The sequence below is a fragment of the Bubalus kerabau genome, chromosome 16 (assembly GCF_029407905.1).
Source record: "Bubalus kerabau isolate K-KA32 ecotype Philippines breed swamp buffalo chromosome 16, PCC_UOA_SB_1v2, whole genome shotgun sequence".
Taxonomy (NCBI): domain Eukaryota; kingdom Metazoa; phylum Chordata; class Mammalia; order Artiodactyla; family Bovidae; genus Bubalus; species Bubalus kerabau.
This window is the reverse complement of record NC_073639.1, coordinates 58,626,031-58,648,902: the sequence shown is the minus strand read 5'-3', so window position 1 is coordinate 58,648,902 and position 22,872 is coordinate 58,626,031. Positions and strand designations below refer to the sequence as shown.

At 47.9% G+C, this 22,872-nt stretch overlaps 1 protein-coding gene across 8 annotated transcripts in view; it reads left to right on the top strand.

The window, feature by feature from the left end:
• Nucleotides 1-8,395: 8,395 nt before the first annotated feature.
• The window catches only part of HVCN1 (hydrogen voltage gated channel 1), a 34,871-nt gene continuing 20,394 nt past the window's right edge, over nucleotides 8,396-22,872 (top strand). The window contains exons 1-3 of one of the 8 annotated variants that reach the window (XM_055549435.1): nucleotides 8,396-8,791; nucleotides 10,718-10,800; nucleotides 15,734-15,773. In XM_055549435.1, the coding sequence (XP_055405410.1) occupies nucleotides 15,753-15,773 (21 nt within the window). In that variant the 5' untranslated portion in view covers nucleotides 8,396-8,791; nucleotides 10,718-10,800; nucleotides 15,734-15,752. Of the gene's footprint in view, nucleotides 8,792-8,857; nucleotides 9,888-10,049; nucleotides 10,200-10,293; nucleotides 10,369-10,388; nucleotides 10,683-10,717; nucleotides 10,801-15,733; nucleotides 15,774-22,872 lie in introns of those variants that run through there. The other 7 variants (XM_055549433.1, XM_055549434.1, XM_055549432.1 and 4 more) reach the window with 7 other exon arrangements.

Here is a 22,872-nt window from a genome sequence, read left to right as displayed (position 1 = left end):
GACCTGGATGGTTCAGTTTCTCAAGCCACCTGGATTGAAATTGAGGTGGCAGACATTACCTGAAGGAGGGGGACAGTGCTGAACAGGGACTCACTAGATGGCCACCACCCTACTCTGACCAGAAATACACCCCAGCACGAGATGTCTCACAGGTAGTGAGCTCCCCATTGACTGAGATAGTCCAGCTGTAACCAGAGAGTAAGCACTTTGTAAAATGCTACCCCAAGATTTTCATTCCTCTAGATCTCAGCTTTTACAATCTCCACCTTTCCCCTTTTCTCAACCGACCCAGCTTAAACCACTTCCCCCAAGAGGCCTGTCCGCCATCACCCCGCGGCCCTGCTTTCCTCTGTGTGACTGTAGCCACAGCTCACTGAGACAGAGTGGGTTCACATCTCGTATGGCTGGGTGACCTAGGACAAGTGACTTCACCTGTCAGAGCCTTGTTTTTTCTCACGGGTTACTGGCAGTTTCCCAAGTCCTCTCTCCTTCAGCAACCATAGACTTTCCAGCTGGGCACAAGGTGCCCTGAGTAAGGACTACAGTTCCCAAGTTCCCTTGCAGCTGGGTGTCCTGGGACGAAGGTCTCCCCATGAGTTGCGAGCAGTGCCATGAAGCCACTCTGACGAGATGGCTGGCACACAGCCATCTAGTGTCCCTTTCCTGTTTATCCTCCATCCTGCTGCCATCTTTGACATGAGGAAGGTGGAGCAGCGAGCCGCGAGGTGCTTTGTGGAAAGGAGGCACCTCCAGCCTTTGGTGCAAGAAATAACTTCTGGCTTGTTTACAGCACTGTTACTTCGGACTTTCTCTGACAGCAGAAGCTAATCCTGAGACATCAGAGCTCCTGCCTCGTGGGGTTCCTGTAGGGGTTAAAGGAGGAGTTGTGCCCACACAGAGTCTGACACATTCCAGTGAGGTGTTTACAGTTGCCTCCTGCACGGAGGGTGCACACCGAAATAGAGACCTTCCCTCTCTCCCTCAGCTCCTGGCCTGGGTTCCTTGGATGCAAATGAGAGAAAGCAGCTCAGGCAGACTAAAGCAGGCAGGGAGCTTATTGGGAGACAGTGAAGCACCCACTGGAAGGAAGGGAAGGCTGGAGTACACACGCACCCACAACCCAGAGCTTCTCCACCGCAGACCCCGCCCTCTCTGTGAGCCATCTCTCTCTCCCATTGGCGCCACGTGGGTCACATGCTCCCCTCTCAGCTAGATGAGGGGGACACCTGGAGCAGTTCCATCAGTCTGGACCCAACAGGTGAGTTAGTTCCCTCGACAGTAATGAACGCTGAGCAGCATCCAAAACCCAGCAAGTATCCAGGTATGGACAAGGGCTGGATGTTCTTGGCAATAAGTAACAGAACTCTTCACCCAAAGAGTAGTGAAATGTGTCATCTGTCAAAAGTGGAATGATGCACGTGGCTGTGGGCTGAGTAGATCAGGCAACTCAGCAGCAGCATCAGGGGCCCAGTGCATTCCACCCCCTCGCTCTGCTCTCAGAGGGCAGGAGTGCCCTACAGACCTTAGGTCCAGATCTGGACCAGAGGGAGGAGAGAGGCAGCAGGTTCCTCCGGCGATGCTCCTGGAAGGAGCAGGCTTCCCCCTCAGGGCTCGCTGGCCAGAGCATTGCATCAAATGCCCTTTCCTGAAACATACTGGCGTGGAAGGACAGCATCACCCAGATTGGTCTAGATGAATCTCCTGGGTGGAGGGAAGTTAGGAAGTCAGTCTGCCTCTGGACAAACATGGGACCCATCCATCTGGTTGAACCTCCTCCAGCCGGCCAGGAGGGCTGAACCACGTGGTCCAGAGTGGTTTCCAGGAGTAACCAGTGTGTGGGACAAGACGATGCCGTGTAGATCTTTTAGTTTCAGGTCCTGCTCACCAAAGTGAGAGTCAGAAAATATTTCCAGGGTCTTCCGTCCTCTTCTTCCTAGTGTTAAAATCCTCTCCCACTTCAACAGACAGGGAAGATTCTAGAGAACTGGAGAACCTGACCCCAGAATGTTGGCCCTCACTGCTCCTGGCACAGGTGGAGAAGGAGGCCACTGAGAATCCTGTGTTCACAGCACGATTTGTGCTGCAGCTCTGCCTTTTCCCAGCTGGGTGGCCCTGTAACTCACAGTCTTCCCTGAGGAACGGGGACAAGGTGTTTAGCACATCTTTGCCTGCATACAGTTCAGTTCAGTCGCTCAGTCATGTCCTACTCTTTGCGACCCCATGAATGTGGAACTTCTAACATTCCAGGTTCCATGCTCAGCCACGGATGCTCTGGCATGGGCCCTGCTAGCTCCTCGCTTTCTCTGCTTCCTTTCGTAAGCACCCGTTCTTCCTTAAGGGGTTCTGTGCCTCTCCTCCGCATCCCTTCCTCTACTCTCTTCAGCCCACTCCTATCAGCATCAACACCATTTACTCCTCTGTCTTCCTTCACACACTGTCCTCTTGGTTCCCAGGACCCCACACGCCCTGGGTTTTTCCTTTACCTCCCAGTTACTCTATCTGCCTTGTGGCTTCTTCCTCACCTGATCCATCTCTAGCTCAGTCCTGGACCCCTCTGTCTACACTCAGGACGGAGAGATCTCAGCCTGGTCCATGGTTTTGAACACCAGCTGTATGTTGATGACCCCCTAAAAGAAAAACTCCACGTTTTTCTCTCAATACTTTGAACAGATGTGTGGGGTTTGCACACCAAGCAGTTCTGACACTAACAGCCTGGAGTTAGCACAGACCCCACAGGTTAAGGGCCCAGCCCCACGGGCCTTAACCTCTCTCCCTCCACCCTTCAGACAACCATCACAAGTCCAGGCTGTCCCCTGTATTTCTGACTGACCAGCTGTAAATCAGAGGTTCCTGTGAGCCCCTCCTCATTTGATAATTTGCTAGAATGACATAGGACTCAGGAAAATGGTTTAGTCTATATTAGGGTTTACCACAAATGGATACAAGTCAGGAGTAGGCAGATGGGAGAGATGCGTAACCAAGGCATTGGAGGATGGAACACACGGCTTCCACACCCTCTCCAGGCACTCCATCCTCCCAGGACCTCCACAGGTTCACCAAGCTGGAAACTCCAAACCCCTTCAGTTAGGATTTTTAATGGAAGCTTCATCAGGTAGCCTAAATTGGCTAAATCATTGGTCACTGATGATTAATGGTCTCTAGCCTGTCCCCCCTTCCCAGGGGAGATGGACTAAAAGTTCCAACCCTCTTAACCCCTTAGTTGGCTCCCGCTGGCAACAAGCCCCACATCCTTAGGGGCTTTCCAGAGTCACTTCATTAACAAACTCAGGTGTGCTTCGAAGGGGCTCATTTTAAACAGCAAGAGATGCTCCTTTAACCTTAATTGCTGGAGCATTTCAGGAGCTGGGGACAAAACCAAATGTAAGAAAAGATGCACCTGTTAGAAGAGTTTTAGGTGCCTTGGCCCGGAGCCCAGAGACAAAATCCAAAATACGTAGTTCTTCCATCACAAAATCACCTCTCAGATCTCTGCCAGGTCTCAGATCCAGATCTACTGCCCTCGCGACATGGCCAGTTTGACAGTTCAAACATCAAAAACAACTGGGATGTCCTAGTTCCTTCTCTGTCTCAGGGATGGCACTGCTATGCTCAGGGGCTCCAGCCTTTTCCTCACCCTCCACATCCAGTCCCTCAGTTCCTCCTCTGTTCTATCTCCCAAATGGGTCCCGAGCCCCAGCCCTTTTTTCCATCCCTCTTCCCAATATACTAGTCCAAGCCAGCATCTCTCACCTGTACTTTTTGCCTTCCCTGCAATCATCTTCTCCCAGCAAGCAGAGTTATCTTTGTACAATCAAACTGTATCAGTGGATGAAAAGATAAACAGACACTTCCCTGATGGTCCAGTGGTTCAGACTCTGAGCTCCTAATGCAGAGGGCCAGAGTTTGATCCCTAGTTGAGGAATTAGATGTTACATGCCACAATTTAGAGTTTACACGCTGCAACTAAAGATTCCTCATGCTGCAACTTAAAAGACCGCATGCTGCAACTAAGACCTGGCATGGCCAAGTAAATAAAATTTTTTTAAGTTTATCTTTAAAAAGAAAAGAGATGTGGTCTGTCCATACAGTGGACTATTTAGGCATAAAAGGAATGAAGTAGTGGCATATGCTACAACGTGGATGAACCTCAAAAACACCCTGAGTGAAGTAAGCCAGACACAGAAGGCCACATGTTGATTCCATTTATATGAAATGTCTAGAATAGGCAAATCCATAGAAACAGAAAGCAGATCACCGGGTGTTTGAGGGCTGGTGGTAGGCAGTAACTGCTTAGTGGATGCATGATTTCTTTTTGAGATGATGAAACAGTTCTTGAATAGTGGTGAAGGTTGTACAGCATTATGAATATACTAAATGCTACTGGTTTTACACTTCCAAATGGTTAAAATGGTAAAATTATATATGCGTGTGTGCTAAGTTGTTTCAGTCGTGTCCAGCTCTTTGTGACCCCATGGACTATAGCCTGCAAGGCTCCTCTGTCCATGGGATTCTCCAGGCAAGAATATTAGAATGGGTTGCCATGCCCTTCTCCAGGGGATCTTCCTGACCCAGGCATTGAACCCTTGTCTCTTGCGTCTCCTGCATTGGCAGGTGGGTTCTTTACCACTAGTGCCACCTAGGAAGCCCAAAGTTATGTATATTTAACTACAATAAAGTTAAAAAAAAAAAAAAAAGCTGTGACTCTTCCCCTGCTTATAACTCTCATAGCTTCTTTTTCTCTACTAATGATTTTATATTTCATTAATTCATGAGTAAGCTACACAACAGCTTTTTTTTTTTTTTTTAGTTTTATTTATTTATTTGGCTGTGTCAGGTCTTAGTTGCAGCATGCAGAATCTTTCATTGTGGTGCATGGGCTCTCTAGTTGTGGTTCTTGGGCTCAGTACTTGTGCCCAAGAGGCTTAGTTCCCCGACCAGGGATCAGACCTGCAAGGCGGATTCTTAACCACTGGACCACCTGGGAGGTCCTTCCCATAGCTTCTTGTACTTTGAACTCCAGCCTTCCCATTGGCATCTGTCCTTCTCTCTGACCTTCCTTCTCACCACTTTCTTTCCCTCCTGCCATGTTTCAGTAATTCTGACCGCCCTTTGGTTTTTCATCAAGCCAGGCTCTTTCCCAAGTCAGGTTCTTTGCACGTACTGCCTCCACTTAGAAAATTGTCCCCTCTCTTTACAGTCAGCTTTCAATATTAACCTAAACATCCCAGGCCTTCCCCAACTATCCAGCCTTGCTGGCCTCATCTCTATTCCCACCACTATTCTCTACCATAATCTCCTGGTCATGTCTTTAATAATCCCATAGTTTAGGCTTTGTGTGTCTCCATCTAGAGTACGTTCAATGAGAGGAGGTGGAACCTATCTCATTCGCCTCTGTATTCTGTATCTAGCACATAGCTGACACGCAGAAATCATTTGCTAAACTAATGAAAGATCACCCAGCTAACAAGGGAAAGAGTGGAGGCAGGATTTAAACCCAAGTCTCTTTGACACCAACTCCTATGTTCTTCCTAACCTTTCACGTGATTCTGAACCATGAAAGTTTGAGCCAAGTACCACAGAAGGGGGTCAGAGATAGCCATGACCTTTTTATAAAAAATTCTTGGGGCTGCGCCTGGGTCTTTGTTGCGGCACGGGCTTTCTCCAGTTGTGGCACGCAGGGGCTACTCTCTAGCTGCGGTCCACAGGCTTATTATTGGCAGTGGCCTCTCTGTCGTGGAGCACTGGCTCTGGAACGTGCAGGCCGCGGTAGTTGCGGCACACAGGCTTGGTTGCTCCCCGGCATGTGGAGTTTTCCCGGATTAGGGATTGAACCAGTGTCACCTGCGTTGGCAGGTGGATTCTTAACAACTGGACCACCAGGGAAGTCCAGCTATGACCTAATGCAGCTACATCATCTTACATGGTACCTGCACCTATCATACATAGGTAGGTATCCTGTGTGGCTGTCACCACTGTGGATGAGTCGTATCTGCTAGAAAAGGAGACTCTTGACCCAGACAGCAGGTATAACTCTGGGAAATCCAAACAGCCCCTACCCAGCCCTGGCAGATTCTCTCTCCTCCTTTCCATTTTTGTACCTTCTCCTTGAGCTTGGCTTTTCCCCTAGGAAGGGAAGTGGTCAGCTGCAGCAGCTGAAACACTGCCTGGAGGAACCAAAACCTAGAGATAGCCTTCTCTCTTCCTACTGGGAAAAACCAGAACTGGCACTGTCCCAGCTCTCCTGGGACAAGCTCTCCTGCACAAGCAGGCTAGACCCAAAGCTTAGAGCTTCCTCAAAATGCTCCATGAAGATCAAAAGGCATGATACCCAGAAAGCTCCTGGGGCAATGACTGACACATACTTGAGCAAGCTGGGCTTACTGCTTGATAATAAATGTGAAGGATGGGGGCGGGGGGCTCCCTTGTGAAAGAGAACCGTGTCAGCATCGCCCAAACCAGAGAACACATCCTTCCTTTAAGGCAGGAGTTTCTGATCTCTTTTGTAACCTGAGTCCTTCTCTCGGGGGAGTTTTTAAATGAGTAAAATAGAACACATCATATTACAAAGAACCCAGTTACCTTGAAATGCATGTATTTTTTCTAATGGTGATAATATATGAGATTCTTTGTTAGCACATTAAACTGTGAGAACTAAGAAGTAGTTTAAAAACTACTGTAATTTTGAAGTAGTGGTGAGTATAACTTTTTTTTTGAGATATCTACAAATACTCTATTGTAATGTAGACACATGTGTGAATTGACTGCAAATTCATGGGTGCTGCTACTATAACTTTGGTTTGTTACCTACATTCATAACCGAAGGAAGTGCTAAAACTAAGAGGTTAATGAAAATGAAGATGTAATCGTTTGCAAGATCACTGCAGATGGTGATTGCAGCCATGAAATTAAAAGATGGTTACTTCTTGGAAGGAAAGTTATGACCAACCTAGACAGCATGGTAAAAAGCAGAGACATCACTTTGTCAACAAAGGTCCGTCTAGTCAAAGCTATGATTTTTCCAGTGGTCATGTATGGATGTGAGAGTTGGACTATAAAGAAAGCTGAGCGCTGAAGAATTGATGCTTTTGAACTGTGGTGTTGGGAGAAGACTCTTGAGAATCCCTTGGACTGCAAGGAGATCCAACCAGTCCATCCTAAAGGAGATCAGTTCTGGATGTTCATTGGAAGGACTGATGTTGAAGATGAAACTCCAATACTTTGGCCACCTGATGCGAAGAGCTGACTCATTTGAAAAGACCCTGATGCTGGGAAAGATTGAAGGCAGGAGGAGAAGGGGACGACAGAAGATAAGATGGTTGGATGGCATCACTGACTCAATGGACATGGATTTGGATGGACTCTGGGAGTTGGTGATGAACAGGGAGGCCTGGCGTGCTGTGGTTCATGGGGTCGCAAAGAGTCGGACACGACTGAGCGACTAAACTGAACTGAATCTTTTGCTTATCTGAGTTTATGGACTTCTTAGATTCTTTCTGTGGACCGCAGGTGACTGTACTAAAGACTATTGGCCTCACCTCCTCAACTACTTAGATAGGAACTCAAAGAGAACAGGGCTGCTCCTTCATCTAACATTATCTAGAAAAGGCCTGCCACACAATCGGTATCCAGTGCCAATTTGTTGAGTCGCATGGATTTTCCTGATAGACAGTCACATTGATTGCAAATACTCGGTTTTCTCTTTTCAGTCTTTGTACCTCATGTTCCCTGTCCTATCGCATTAGCTGGGATCTTCAGTACAATGCTGATTAGAAGCAGCGATGGACAGCCATACTGTATTATGCTCAGTACTCATGTGTTAATTTATGCTATTGCATAATTGGACTTCCCCGGTGGCTCAGACAGTGAAGACTCTGCCTGCAATTCGGGACACCTGGTTCACATAATGGAATGTAAAACACCTGCTACGTGCCAGACTCTGCTAAAGATGTTAACACAACTGAGATCTTCTCCTGTCCAGCAAGATGACCAAGTAGTCGAGGGATTCCAGTGAAGATAGCAGTATTGGGAACATTACTAAATCCTCCATACTTGCTGACCAGCTCCCTCAGGATCCTGATTCCTAAAAAAAGTATGGGAATAGGTCCCTGCTGGTGGCCCCAGCCTCCAGGACATAGGTCAGGTTAGCAGCTGCAGGCTTTTCCAGGTGGGTCAACAAGGCAACATGTGAGAACAGTAATAAGTGGAGCCTCCAGCAGGGGTCAGCCAGAGGGCCAAGCCAGGGGCAGCATTTGAGCCTGGCCTTGGTGGGGCCTGTAGAGACCACCAGCTTTCTGCTCTGGCTTAAAACGGTAGTCAGGACTAGTTGTTAAAGCCAACAAAAAGAGGGTTGCAGCTTTGAGGTGGGAGGCACCTTAACCTGTTGCCTCACCCTCTTCCCTTCCCTGACCCTCAGGGAGTGAACACAGGGGAGGGGCTGGGAGTCCCCACAGTCCCCACACCCTCTGGAGTTGGTCTAGCTGGCCCTGGGGGCGGGAAGGGAGTTTCTAATATAAAGTGGAAGTTTAGAATGGGCCAGACTACGCCCCAGGGACCAGGATGGCTCTCCTGTAGTAACAAAATGTAACTGAGAAGTCAGATCAGACTGAGCTGTTTTGAGAAAGCGTGCTCCCCACAGGAGACAGGATTGGGAAGAGCAGACTCAACAGAGGCTAATGGAAAGAGTATCTCTGTGCTAGGCAGCACACTGAATCCTCAGAACCTGTACAGATGCTACCTTACATGGCAAAAGGATGTGATTAAGTCAAAGATCTTGAGAATATCGATTGTTCAGGTGGGCCCAGTATAATCACAAAGGTCCTTTTAAGAGGGAGGGAAAGGGTCAGATGTAGAGAAGAGATGAGATGGTGAAAGCAGAGGTCAGGGTGATTAGCCAGCAGTCGAGGAAAGCAAAGAAGCTGGAAAAGGCAAGGAATGGATCCCGCCCCAAACGGCTCAAGTTTTCAAAAGAAATACAACACAGCCCTGCCAACACCTTGACCGGCCTGGACCTCTGACCTCTAGTGCTTTGCTGTTCTAAGTGTTATTTTTGTGTTATGTTAAGCCACTAGCTTTTGAACTGTGGTGTTGGAGAAGACTCTTGAGAGTCCCTTGGACTGCAAGGAGATCCAACCAGTCCATCCTAAAGGAGATCAGTCCTGGGTGTTCATTGGAAGGACTGATGCTGAAGCTGAAACTCCAATACTTTGGCCACCTCATGTGAAGAGTTGACTCATTGGAAAAGATCCTGATGCTGGGAGGAATTGGGGGCAAGAGGAGAAGGGGATGACAGAGGATGAGATGGCTGGATGGCATCACCGACTCAATGGACATGGGTTTGGGTGAACTCCAGGAGTTGGTGATGGACAGGGAGGCCTGGCGTGCTGCAGTTCATGGGGTTGCAAAGAGTCGGACACGACTGAGCGGCTGAACTGAAGTGAAGCCACTAGGTTTGTGGTAACTTGTTACAGTGGCCACAGAAACCTAGTAACAATACAACTCCAGGGAGGTGTGTAGAAGACAGATGCCTTCAGGTCTCGGATGTTTGGGACCAGTGATACTTTGGGGGAAGAGGGAGGCTAATGGAGTAACTGAGACCAGTGTGAACCATCCCAGAAAGAAGGTCTGGACAGAGTCCTGGGGAAGCCTGGGAGAGGGAGGGCCCGCAGAGGAGGAATGGTGCAGCTGAGCCAGGGGCTGCGCTCAGCCTCCAGGGCGGAAGGCTCCTCCCTCTTGTCAGTACCGGCACCCCCTCTTCACCTCCAGCCTCATCCACTCCCGGTCCAGGGGCTTCTGACAGCTTCGAAGTTGGCCACCGGCTTAGGGCATTCTGCCCACCTTCCACCCCCTGCCTACAGATACTGTGCAGGGGACACTCAGCTCACGCTTAAGTAATCAGGAATTGGGGAGAGGGGATTGGAGGGAGCGAACCGGAGCCAGCCGGGCTTCACCGAGTGTGTGGTGGGGAGAGGGTGGACCCGCGGGCAATACATCCCTGTCGGAGGAAGGAAGTGGCTCCCTCCTCCTGCCCCTCCCCTTAGGGTCTCCGGGGCCAGGATTCTCGTGATTCGCGATTGGCTCCCACGGGCGGGACCTTTGTCCGTCTGCGGGACTGCAGGAGGCCCAGGCCAGGCTCGGGCCTGAGGAGCGGGAGGGGGCCAGGTGGGGGGAGGCCAGAGACCAGCGGGGAAACTGACAGACAGGCAAGAACGAGGGCAAGGGGGCCGAGAGCCGGGCCGGAGCTCCCCGCCTGCCGCGGACTGAGTTAGAGGGCGGGCGGCAGAAGGGGGCGGGAGGAAGAAGCGGGCGGGGCGGCCCTGCAGACGCCGAGCTCGCAGTTGCTGCGGTGGCTGCGGGCAGGCCGGGCGCAGAGTAAGTGCTCCGGGGCTGGCCCTGGGCGCGCGGCCCTTTTTCGAGCCCTCCCAGCCCGAGCCGAGCCTGCCGGGGACCCCCCCCGCGGGATCCCAAGGGTCCCCGGTTGCCCGCGGTTCTAGCGTTTCCCAGCTCAGGGAAACGCGGGCGGGCAGTGATAACCCAGGGCCCCCCTTTAGAGGGGAAGGACAGGAGACAGCGCGTGCACCTCACCTTGAAAACAAGGGTGTGGACGAAAGCTACCCTTTTGTATGGAGTGATTCCCTGGGCCAGGTGCCTTCACTTCCTCACATGCCATGAAGCAGCAGCAACAGGTGAGCTGGGTACCATCCTTGTCTCCCTCTTACAGGTGAAGATACCAAGATTCAAGGAGGCCAAGCCACTCGCCAGAGGGTCACACCGCCCGCAGAGGCAGAGCCGGAACTCACCCAGGTCGGTGTGAATTCCTAAGTTCTCTTACTCATCAGGCCTGCCCTGCCTGGGTCCTACACCCTTGGGAGACGGCAGGGAGAGACCAGTGCTGGGAATACGGGAAGAGGCCAGGGTGAGCCTACCTGCTCATCACTGCAAAAAGAACTTTGTGGACAGCAAATCCTTCACCTGGGTAGGGGGTGCCAAGGAATAAGAACAGTGCCTTGGGGCCAGGTTAAACTCCAGAACAGAGAGGAGGCATGGTGCAGCCCCCTGGTCCAGAAACTCCCAGGCCTGTACCAGCACCCGCACTGGGCACAGGGCTCTTGGCAGGTTTAGCGATGGGACTTTGATTTTCCATGCCTCAGTTTCCTTGTCTTTTTCCTTTGCTTATCCTTAACCTCGGGATTAAGCTTGGTACCTGCTTTGGAGCCTTGCTGAGGAGACTATATGAGATGGTTGGTGTGAAGGCCTAGCCCAGTGCCTGACTCAGGCCAGGCCCTGTCTCCACCCATCTCTGCCCATCTGAGAGCACTTCTCTGTCCTTCAACCTCAGGTCGCTCAGAGCTATCTGAGATCTGCAGTATTTTTGGCAGCCCCACCAGCAGCTGAAAGCTTCTTGAGTAAGACCAAGGCTGGGGCCCGTGACACCTTCCTCTCTGACTTGGAAAGAAAGGCCAGCAGGGACAGGGTTTTGAAAATCTTCACGCTGAGGCTTGCACAATTCCAGAACTGCCCTGTAGCTCCTGATCCCACCCTCAGTCCTAGTTTAGCAAGGAGGAGGAAGGCCTAGGGTATTCTTACTCGAAAACCTGCTCTTTTCTTAATCCTCTCCATCTTGGCCAGCCGCAGGTCCTACGCCTCAGCATATTGTGAATCTGGTCACTCTTCTGCATCCCCACCTTGACCCACAGACCCTCAGCACTGTCTTCTGAAATCTCTGCACAGCCAGGCCTTGATTGATTCCTGACTCTTCTCCCATGCTCATTCATTCCTCTGCTCACTGCAGCCATACTGATGTCCTCTGCCTTCCTGGGACATATGAAAACCTCTCTCAGGGTCTGTGCACAGGCCCTTCCTTCTCCCGGTAACACTCATCCCTTCCATCTTCTTGTGACGTACTTCCTTGCAATTCAGAGACCACCATGAAAGTCACCTACTTGGAAGCCTTTCCTTCCCCCAACATGCAGGAGCCACTCTTTGCCTGCCCTTTGTTGCATTACTGTTCTTCCTTCCAAGTGATGTTATCTTGCTTATGTGTTTCTTGGCTAAAATGTCAGTCTACCAGGGCCCAGACCTTTTTCTTGTCTCTTCACTTTGGATTCCCCAGAAGCCAGGGCCATGCCTTGCACTGAATTGTCATTATTGTTTAGTTGCTAAGTCGTGTTTGACTCTTTGTGACCCCATGGACTGTAGCCCACCACGGTCCTCTGTCCATGGATTTCTCCAGGCAGCAAGAATACTGGAGTGGGTTGCCATTCCTTTCTGCAGGGGATCTTCCTGACCCAGGGATCAAGCCTGTGTCTCCTGCATTGGCAGGCAGATTCTTCACCATTGAGCCACCTGGAAAGCCCCTTGCACTGATAAAAGTTCTGATGACTTTGTACAGTTGCAGGCAGTGTGCGCAACCATGACAGTTCTGCTTCTCATTGCTTAACAACCTTCTTTCTACATTTCTACACAAACCTCAGAATTGTCATCACTGCCTTCTTCAGCTTTTCCCTACTATGGGACCTAGCTGCTGTTTCCAGGTTCTAGCCATTATCCAACTTTGCTTAAAACAGTGTGATCCAAATAGCACTTTTTTTTTTCTTGCTTTCAAATTCCTTTTTAACTTTATTTTATATTGGCGTATAGCCAGTTAACAATGTTGTGATAATTTCAGGTTCAAATGATTTTTGAGTCACAGTCACCAAACTGGTGTGTTCCAGTCAAGGGCCATCCTAAAGACGTACACCACTTATTACCAGGTGGCTCTTTAGAAAAATTATCCCCAGCATTGTGTGCAAGTTTCCCTACAGTCCCATGAGCATGGGGCTTTTTTTTTCTTCTCATTTTTATTTTGTCTAGTATAATGGGGAGGTCATGGCACGTTTAAATTTTCCGTTGCTTGAATGAGTGAATCTGGGTGTTTTTCTATGCATGCGCTAGTTCTGTTTCCTGTCCTGTGGAGGAAGGAAATCTCCAGGGTACCTGAATTTTTCCCTTCACCTTCACTTGTGGTGGTTCCACTTGAGCCCCATCTCTTGAGGGCAGGGTGAGGGCCCCCAGGGGCTGGAACAGGAACACACCCAGGTGAGCTGTGCTGGTTGCAGAGGCTGCTCTGCCAGTCAACCAGCAAGAAACTGAGAGTCCCTTGTGCCCTGAGCATGCTACCGTGGGGAGAAAAAGAACTCTTTTTTTATTTTATTGTTTAAGTCTTCGTGATTTTTTTCAAAATTTTAATATTTTTTAAGTTATAAAAGTAGTACATGACATATAGGTGCTTCCCTAGTGGCTCAAATGGTAAAGATTCGGCCTTCCAATGCTGGAGACCAGGGTTTGATCCCTGGGTTGGGAACATCCCTTGGAGAAGAAAGTGGCAACCCACTCCAGTATTCTTTCCTAGAGAAGCCCATGGACAGAGGAGCCTGGTGGGCTACAGTCTTGGGGTTGCAAAGAGTTGGACATGACTGAGTGACACAACGTATAAGGTTATTCACTGAAGCACTGGGGCGGCAAAAGATTGGGAAACAATCTAAATGTTGGTTGCTAGTGGGAACTACACACTCCCTCAGGGGAATCCCACGCAGTCACCCAAAGGCTGCATTTGCTCTAGAACATCCTGCGAAAGACAGTCTCTGGCTCACTGTGTTAGTCTCCTGTGGCCACTGTAACACAGGGTCGAAAATCTGATGGCTTAAAAGAACAGAAATTTATTATCTTACAGTTCTAGGGATCTCTCGCCCCAAATCAGTCATGGTATGGCGAGATCAAGGTCTTAGCAGAGCTCTGTTGCTTCTGGAGGCTCCTAGAGGAGAATCTGTTTCCTTGCCTTTACCAACTTCTAGAGGCTGCCCTTACTTATTTTTTAAATTTTTAATTGGAAAACTTTGCACTGTTCGCAGTGTTAGTGTCTGCAGTACAACAACACAAATCAGCTCTATGTATACACAAACCTGCCAATTTCACTCTTCTAGGTCATCACAGAGCCCCGAACTGAGCTCCCTGTGCTACACAGCACCTTCCCACAAGCTATCAAGTATATCTAATTTTTTTTTTTTACTCATAACCCCATTCCCTCAATCTTCAACACAGCATAACATCAAATCTGACTCCAGTCCCTGCTTCTGTCATCACATCTCTTCTTATGGTTCCCTCACTCTACTCGTGAAGACCCTTCTTATCACACTGGGTCCACCTGGATAATGCCCCATCTTGACGTCTCATCACACTTGCAGAGTTCCTTTTGCCATGTAAATGGGCACATTTGTAGGTTCTGGGAATTTGGACCATGCATCTTTGGGCAGGGCATCTTTCAGCCTCCCACACCCTAAAGGGAAATAAGCAAGATTCAGAGCAGTGTGAGAACTCACATTTAAAGGGAAAAAAAAGAATAAATAAGACTGTGCTTGGGAAGACATAGAATAGCTCCAAAGGCTACATGGGAAACTGATAGGGGAGGATGTTTCTGGAAAGACCAGGAATAGAAAGACTTATCATAGTATATCTTTTTGTGTCCATTTTTTTACTGTATATGTCACCTGCATTAAAAATAAACTTTAAGAAGTCACACATAGTCATTGTAAAAGTTCAGACCTTTCAGAAAGAAGCCAAGAGAGAGAAAATGCCCACCACAGCCTCAAATCTCCATCAGTAACCACTGAAGAATTCAGCTCTATCCTTAACAGATTTTTTTTTTAACGCATATATCATCTTTTCACATGGATGGGATCATATTATGCTATAAAGTGATGGGAGACTTGTTACATTTCTCACTTCTTTCCTCATCCGCCTATGGACATTTAACAGTACTGGATGTACCATAGATGTACTGTGACTGACCTGACCAGCGCCTCAGTGGTGAACATTTAGGTTCCTTCCTGCTTTCCAGAGCAGTCTCAACACTAACATGTCTGCCTGGTTCCTAATTGGAGTGAAATGCACATCAAACTACATTTTTTAAAAATTAAGTTTTAAATTAAATTTAATTTTTAAATTTAATTTTTAAATTTTTTAAAAATTAAGTTTTAAAATTAAGTGAGCAGTTCAGTATCATTTAACGCATTCCTGATGTAGTACACCTACCACCTCCATCTAGTTCCAGAATATTCTCATCACCTCAAAGGGAACCTGTGTCCCCACTAGGCAGTCACTCTCCTGTTCCCCTCTCCCCCAGTTCCGGGCCACCACTAGCCTGCCTTCTGTCTGTATAGATTTGCATATTCTGGATATTACACATCAGTGGAACCATGTAATATGTGACATTTTGTGTCTGGCTTCTTAATATAATGTTTTAGGGGTTCATTCATGTTGTAGCATGTGTCAGTACTTCGTATCTTCTTTCTTTTTGATTAAGATATAATTGACATACAACGTTAGTTTCAGGTGTACAACATAATGATTCGATAATTTGTATGTATTGCAAAAGTACTTCATTTCTTCTTATGGCTGGATAACATTCCATTGTATAGATATAACATCTTTTACTTATCTGTACATATGATAACGGGCATGGATGGTTTCCATCTTTTGGCTGTGAATATTTGTGTGCGTGTATTTGAGTGCCTGTTTTCAGTTCTTTGAGTATATACTCAGGAGGTCATTCTTCTACATATGGCTTGAACTTTACTGTTTTCAGACACTATTAACTTAAGCAAGTTAAAAATAATTTGTAAGAAAGTGTTGGAAAACACATACTAAGACAAATGCTGGCAGGATGACAGATCTGGACAAATGTTTTCTTATTTTCCAGATCCTGAGAAGACAGGAAAATGGCCACGTGGAATGAAAAGGTAAATTAATTCGGGTGGACTAGCAGAGTTAATGGAGCTCCCAGCCTTGAGAAGATAATTGATGTTTCTAACAGGATGGAAGGAAAACACGTGTTCAGGGTGCTTGCACCATACCAAAGTGTTTAAAGAGATGAAAGCTACGGGAGGAACCTCAAGATAGCCTCAAAATCAGAAACAGACTGTTCAAAGCCCAACTCTGCATTTTAATAGCCCACTATCCTTTGGTCATGCTCTTCACTTCCCTGAGCCTCAGTTTCCTTATCTGGAAAATGAGACCAAGTTACCACCCTTGTTCCTGAAGGCGCGTCCAGAGAAGTTGAGGAGACCATCGCTAGGCCGATAATGAGCTCATCAGGACTCCTCCTGACCACTTATTTTACAGGTAGAGATGCTTGGGAACAGAGAAGGAAAGCTACTTGCTCCAGATCACACAGGAAGTGGCAGAAATGGGCTTCCAACGTAGCCTGATGGCAAAGCGAATGCTCTGCCTCCTGTATTGTGTGGCTGTCCAGAGTAGGACTAATAACTTCTGTCCTTGATATCTGAGGCGCAGGCTTGTTGGATTTGAAGAGACGTTGGTTGTGAAGGGTAGGGCAAGGTGGGAAGGACAGCTGAACGGTGGATTCCGTTTCAGCTGTTCTCTTGGAGTTTCTAGAGGCCTGGCCAGGTGGAGTTGTCAGGGCAGTGCCAGAGGCTCAGGGTAGCAGCAGAGTAATGGGGCAGAGGACCATGAGACAATGGTGATGATCTTTCATTTTGTCAAATGGGTGGCCCCTTTAACTGTAAGAGTATTTCTGATTTAAAGCTGTTTACAGTGTGGGAGGGGGAAGTGACCAATGCCCCTTACAACATGCTACCAATTCTGATTTCAGAAATGTTGAAATAAGGGGAAAATGTCCATCTTTGCATTAATGAAATTCGGTGGCATTTCCAGTAGAGGATGACAATCACCCTCCGTATTGTGACAATTCCTGATAAGATACCGTAAGCTTAGTGCCTGCCACCCAGTAACAGGTGCTCCTTGAGTTCCAGCTATGATTACTATTCACAGAAAGGCAAATGGAAGAGTTTCCTTCATTTATCGCTCCCTACTAAGCAAAACAAAAAAGCAAGTGGAAATTCTCAACGATGGTTATGCTGTGGTGAAACCGGCTCACTGTGGCATCTCACGAGGGGCTGGATCAGCCCACACAACTGCTGGAAAAAACTTGACTGGGTGTATCAGGAGTCATGAAAATGGTCATAATCAAACCTGGTCATCTCACTTATGGGAAAGGAAGCAACCCACAGAAAGGCAAAAGTATCATTTAGAGCACAATTTAGAAACGTGTGTGTTTCTTAGTCCATAAGATGCCTTTGACTGTAAATGCACCATTATTTCATGTGCTGTGAGGAAGAAAAGGGCCGCCTGTTTACTGTGATCTACTGTGACACAGAACTGACCCTGGGCAGTTGCAGGCCAGATTTCAGAAATGTTAACATGTGTAAAAATGTGGCCTTTGAATTGGTGATAAAGATGCTGAAAATGATCAGTCAGAAAACACAATAATGAGAGCACTGACTTCTGTGGTTAAAAAACCTCGGCCATTAAAAAGGCATAAGTCTGATGCATATAAGTAGTGGGGGGAAAAAGATACAAAGTTGTGGGTAGCCTTTGATTATAATTGGAAAAGACTAGAGAGTGAGATGGATAGATAAGTAGATGATAAATTTGGTGTGTTGGAATTATGAATTTGTTTTTCCTCATGTTTTCACAATAGTAATACTAAAAGAAATAGATGTGGAGTGACGGTCTGCTCACTGGGGTGAATGACAGCAGGTAAAACTTAGGGGTCCGGATGGGTCAGGAGGTCTGGCTGCAGGGACAGGTCTCAGGAGTGTGGGTAAAGACACAGAAACATCAGGGCAAGCAGTGTTGGAATGCAGAACTAGGGACACACCTCAGGGGGGCCCTGGGGGTGGGAGCCTGTCTTTCATCGCACAGAGGCCAAAACAAGGGGTGGTCCCGGCCGCATTGTTGAGCAGCTAGGGAAGATTGGACCAGGGCCACTTCTAGCAAATAAGCCTCTTACTGGTTCTAAAACACATTCCTTTTAATAATTTACCCCAATGAAGTTAATTATGTTTTTTAAAAAATTGTTTTAATAGGATTGCATTTAGGAGCTATTTAATCATCCAGCCCCCTCTAGCTTTAGGGAGCAAAATAGCTCTGTTGTAGGAGAAACTGGTGGGGTTTTTAGCCATGGTTCACTCCTGATCTGCTGTAGCTGGCTCTAATCAGAGGGGCCCTCAGCAGGCTCTGGACACCTGCCCTCCTGAGAGGCCCTCCCTGCCCCTGCCCATCTCTCTGAGCTTCCCTTTTCCTTTTTTGTAAAATGGGAACAGTGAAGATCAAACAAGATAGCGCCTAGAGAGCACGTAGCAGTGTGCCGTCCTAATACACAGGAGCTGCTGACGCCATCATGAGGATCAAGTGGGTTTTCAGCCCATCAGCTGCCCTGGTCCTCAGCTCAGTCACCTGTCACCAGCCACATCTGGGCAACCTGGTTTCCGGATGTGCTTAGAAATCCTTGTGGCCCTTTGGCACCTTTCTCATAAGGTGTTTGGAGGTGCCAGGTTCATTCATGATGCTGGTTCTTGACCTTGACTGCACAATGGAGATCCCAACCACCCAGGCCACTCCCCGGCCAACTGAATCACAGTCTTGGGGCCTGGGAGCCAGGCACTGGGGTTTGTTTGTTTGTTTTTAAAGCATCCAAGTGGTTCCAATGTGCAGCAGATCTGAGAGTCATTGGTTAAACTGCAGCTGCACTGGACTCCTTCCAAGGACTGAGCCACAGAGGGGCAAGAAAGGGGGCGCCCTGAACTCTTGTTTATCTCGTCTTTTCCGCAGCTGAAGCATCACTAAGATGTTGGGGGATGGGGTGGCCCAGATGATTCAGTCATACTGGTGACAGGTCCTAATTTCTAGCTGGGTAACTATATATTTTTACTTCTATGCTTTCATTTCTTTCTATGCTTTCAAAACACAAATAGCAGCCTGACTTGTGCTTCCCAGTTAACATGGCCAAATCACAGACTTGGGGCAGGACTGCCAGCTTTCCAACAGCTATCCTCTCCCTCCTCCAGGGAAACAGACAAAACATGTTCTACTGTACCCATGTGTTTCAGACTCAACCCATTGGTGATTCCTGAAATCCATTAATGGGCTTCAATCAGCCTCCTAAGAAATAGAACAAAGTGGAGAATTTAAGTCTCTCACATACTAACTTTAATGTTGGTTATAGAATGTATATATGTTAGCATGTCCTAAGTGGCAGGGTATAAAATGTGTTTCTTATTGAGTAACACCAGGCTGAACTCCCGACTCAGTGTTGGCCTTCTTCACCAGCTGAGTCCAGAGCAGCGTTCATAGAGGTCATGGAGGAGGGAGGGGATTCTGGGCCAGGCAGCCTGGCTTGGAATCTGAGCTCTGCATCTCACTGGCTGTGTGACCTGGGGCAGGTTGCTTGGCCTCTCTGTTCTCAGTCTCCGCACCTGTAAATGAAGAGGATTCCATCTCTGCCTCATGGAGTTGTTGCTGTGTGTTGTCACGGGCTTCTGCACAGAGCTCAGAAAATGGCAGATGCTTTGGCGATAGTTCCAATCTCTGCAGTTTGCACTACCTTAAATATTAACTCCCACATTGCCTCCCCAGCCTCATGATTGTCTTGCCAGGTCAACAGACTCTTCCATCAAGGCAGGAGTGATTCTGACCCACAGGGGATGGAGAGGAAAGTTGGAGAATGCATCTCTGGGGGCACCTGGGCTGCTGGTCAGGCTTCTCAGTCTGCAAGCAGCACCTACCCCCCACAATCTAGTCAGCCGTCGTGGTGGTTATTTTCATGAACCTCAAACTTCCTCCCCACCCTAGAGAAGGAAAAGCTGCTACGCTTATTTAAAGACTTCCCTGATTTTAAAAATAGGCATTCCTCAGAACACAAATCCCTGGGGACTAGGGGGTGGGGAGGTGGTGGTAAGAGAACGTGAGCTGCTGGGGTACAGGAGTCCCCCAGGAGGAGAGATTTGCTCGAGGGATTCATTCCACCCTCCAGGTATGTTTAGTGGGAACCTGCAGTCTTCCAGGCATGAGGGCTGTGGAGAATGTAGCATGAGCAGGAGCCCACCCAACCAGCTCCCTAATGAGGAGCTGGGGGAGGAAGCGACTCCATTATACAAATGGGTGCATCCGTCTCTATTGAGGGAGGTGTGGGCCATGTGTGAGTGCAACAGGGAGGTACATGGTCAGCTTCCTGGAGCTGGGGTGCTTGAGAGAGGCCTCCTGCAGGATGCAAAGAAAAATGATAAGATGGCATTCCTGACAGAAAATCACACGTGCAAAGGGCCTGTAGTTGAAGGAACCTGTTGAGTATGGAGGGCTAATGGAGACCATGTGGCCAGACCAGAGGCCGGTAACAGGTGAGATCAGATAAGCAGCCAGAGGTCACAGCCTGTGCAATGGCTGTAGGTCTCTGGAAGGCACTTTGGTCTTTTTTTTTTTTCTTTTTTTTTTGCTCCTTACCATGCCACACAACTTGTGGGATCTTAGTTCCCTTACCAGGGATCGAACCCTGGGCCCTTAGCAGTGAAAGCAGAGAGTCCTGACCATTGGAGTATCAGGGAATTCCCTGTGTCTTTAAGATCAGTGGCAATCCCAAGGAGAGTTTCAAATGAGGGAGTACATTAGGGCCCCAAGATCACTCCGGGTTCAGTGATTCACTGGGAGGGCTCATAGGACTCAGCACACAGTTCCACTCATGGCTAAGATTTTTACAAAAGAAGAGGAAAAAGGTACATGAGGTGAAGTCCAGGGGAGATCAGACACAAGCTTTCAGATTCCTCTCCCATGGGAGTCACATCAGATCAGTCGCTTAGTCATGTCTGACTCTTTATAGGACTTGCTTAATTCCTCCAGCAGGAAGTTGTGACAACACATGTGAAATGTTATCTTCTGGGAGAGCTTGTTAAGAGACTCAGCACTCGAGGTTTTTATTTAAGAGGTGGTCACATGGGTGCCTTCCAAACTCCAGAAGTTCCAGACTGCCCTGAGGAAAGCAGGTATTCAGCATAAACCGCACTGTCTTTTACAAAAACAGTCTAGGCACAGTGAGCTGTTCTCACCAGATGAGAACCATCCCAAAATACAAGTTCCCAGATTCCAGCCAGGGGCCAGGCAGACTTTTCTAAGGCCACAGCCCCAGGCCTTTTCTGCACAGGGAGTGACATGATTATGTTTCAAGGAGTGCTCTCAGGCTGTTGACAAGAGTGTAAAAGCGATGGGGAGAACAGTGAGGGGCTGGTACATCTTCCAAGTAAAATGTGCAGGCTGAGACAGGGAGGTGCCCCAGCAGGGAGGCTGAGGCAGAAGATGAGAGAAGTAGGTGATGGATTCAAGGGTTGCTGCTGCTGCTACTAAGTCGCTTCAGTTGTGTCCGACTCTGTGCGACCCCACAGACGGAAGCCCACCAGGCTCTCCTGTCCTTGGGATTCTCCAGGCAAGAACACTGGAGTGGGTTGCCATTGCCTTCTCCAATGCATGAAAGTGAAAAGTGAAAGGGAAGTCGCTCAGTCGTGTCTGACTCTTTGCGACCCCATGGACTACAGCCTACCAGGCTCCTCCATCCATGGGATTTTCCAGGCAAGAGTACTGGAGTGGGGTGCCATTGCTTTCCCCGGGATTCAAGGGTTATTTAGATGCTAAAATGCACAGGGCTTAGTGATTAGGTGAGCTTTGTGGTAGAGGGAGGGAAGGCAGGGATTGGGACAACGTCTCTGACCCTGCCTGGGTGGGTGTTAAGACCCCTGGACCCAGAAGGTAAGAGATGCAAGTCCCTCGGCTGTCCGCTGGTGGTGGTGATTGCCATGCGGCAAGTCCTCATTTTCCCCTACTGAGGGAAGAATGATTGCATCTCAGAACCTTGATTCCACTTCTTTCAACATCATCATTCTTGTTGCTTTAAAAATCAGCTCTTCTGGCATGTTTTCCTCTCATTGACAGAGTGTCTCAGAACAAAGCTAGTAGAATTGAGTTCATATGTCAGCTTTACTACTTATGTTTGTTTTCAAAAACTGTACACAAACAAGTTCTCAGCATAAGAAATTAAAACAACAAACAGGTAGATATTAGGTTGAACCACATAACTGTCAGTTTCTACCAGTTTTGATCTGCAAAAATGGTAATTTTTAAAGAAGTCTTGTTTCAGTAGTTGTCTTGAATTATATCTTGAACCATTCTGTTCCATCATTTTGGTTCTCTTATTTAGGGATTCCAGTTACGTATATATTGGATTTGTGTGTGTGTGTGTACATATATTTTTAAAAAATTCTTTCTTCCTTCTCCCCTCACCCAAATACTTCATTCTCTGTAGGTTGGATCTGACTCCAAAAATGGCTATTTCTTATTGTTAAATCTAACAGGGAAAAAAAAAGTTTCTCTTCACCTTCCAACCCAGTCCCAATCCCTTTTGCTTCACAGAAGTAACGATTTGGTTTGGGTTGTTGATTTTGTTTTTAACAAACATGGAATTATACACTGTGGTCTGGTTAGGGTTAGAGTTAGTACTATGACGATTTTCACTTGACCGTAGTGGAGAGAGACATTTCTGTGTCAGTCCCTGCAGCCACACTGACGTAGGGCATTCTTAACAGCTGTGTGGTGTTCCATAGTGTGGGTCCACCACAGCGTATTTAACCATGGACCTTAAGGTTGTAACAGGACTGCAGTGAGTACATGTGTGAGTGTCTGTGCTTGTGCATGGGTCCCTTGTGTCAGGTCAAACAATACAAACATTTAAAGTTTTGTAGAAACTAGTTTAAGGCTGATCCTTCCTTTGCTCCCACACCTGGCACATTAGGGAGACTCAAATGTCCTTTGAAAAGATGAAAGAAACTGCCTCATCGCCCTCCTAAGAAGGACGTACCCATTTCTGTGCCCACCAGGTGGTGCAGAGACATGCCTTCCTTCCTCCACCTCTGTCACCCTGCTACACCAGGCGACTCTGGGCAGTAGATCTCTCCTCCCTAAACCTCAGTTTCCTCTTCTTTAGAATGAAGAGACTGT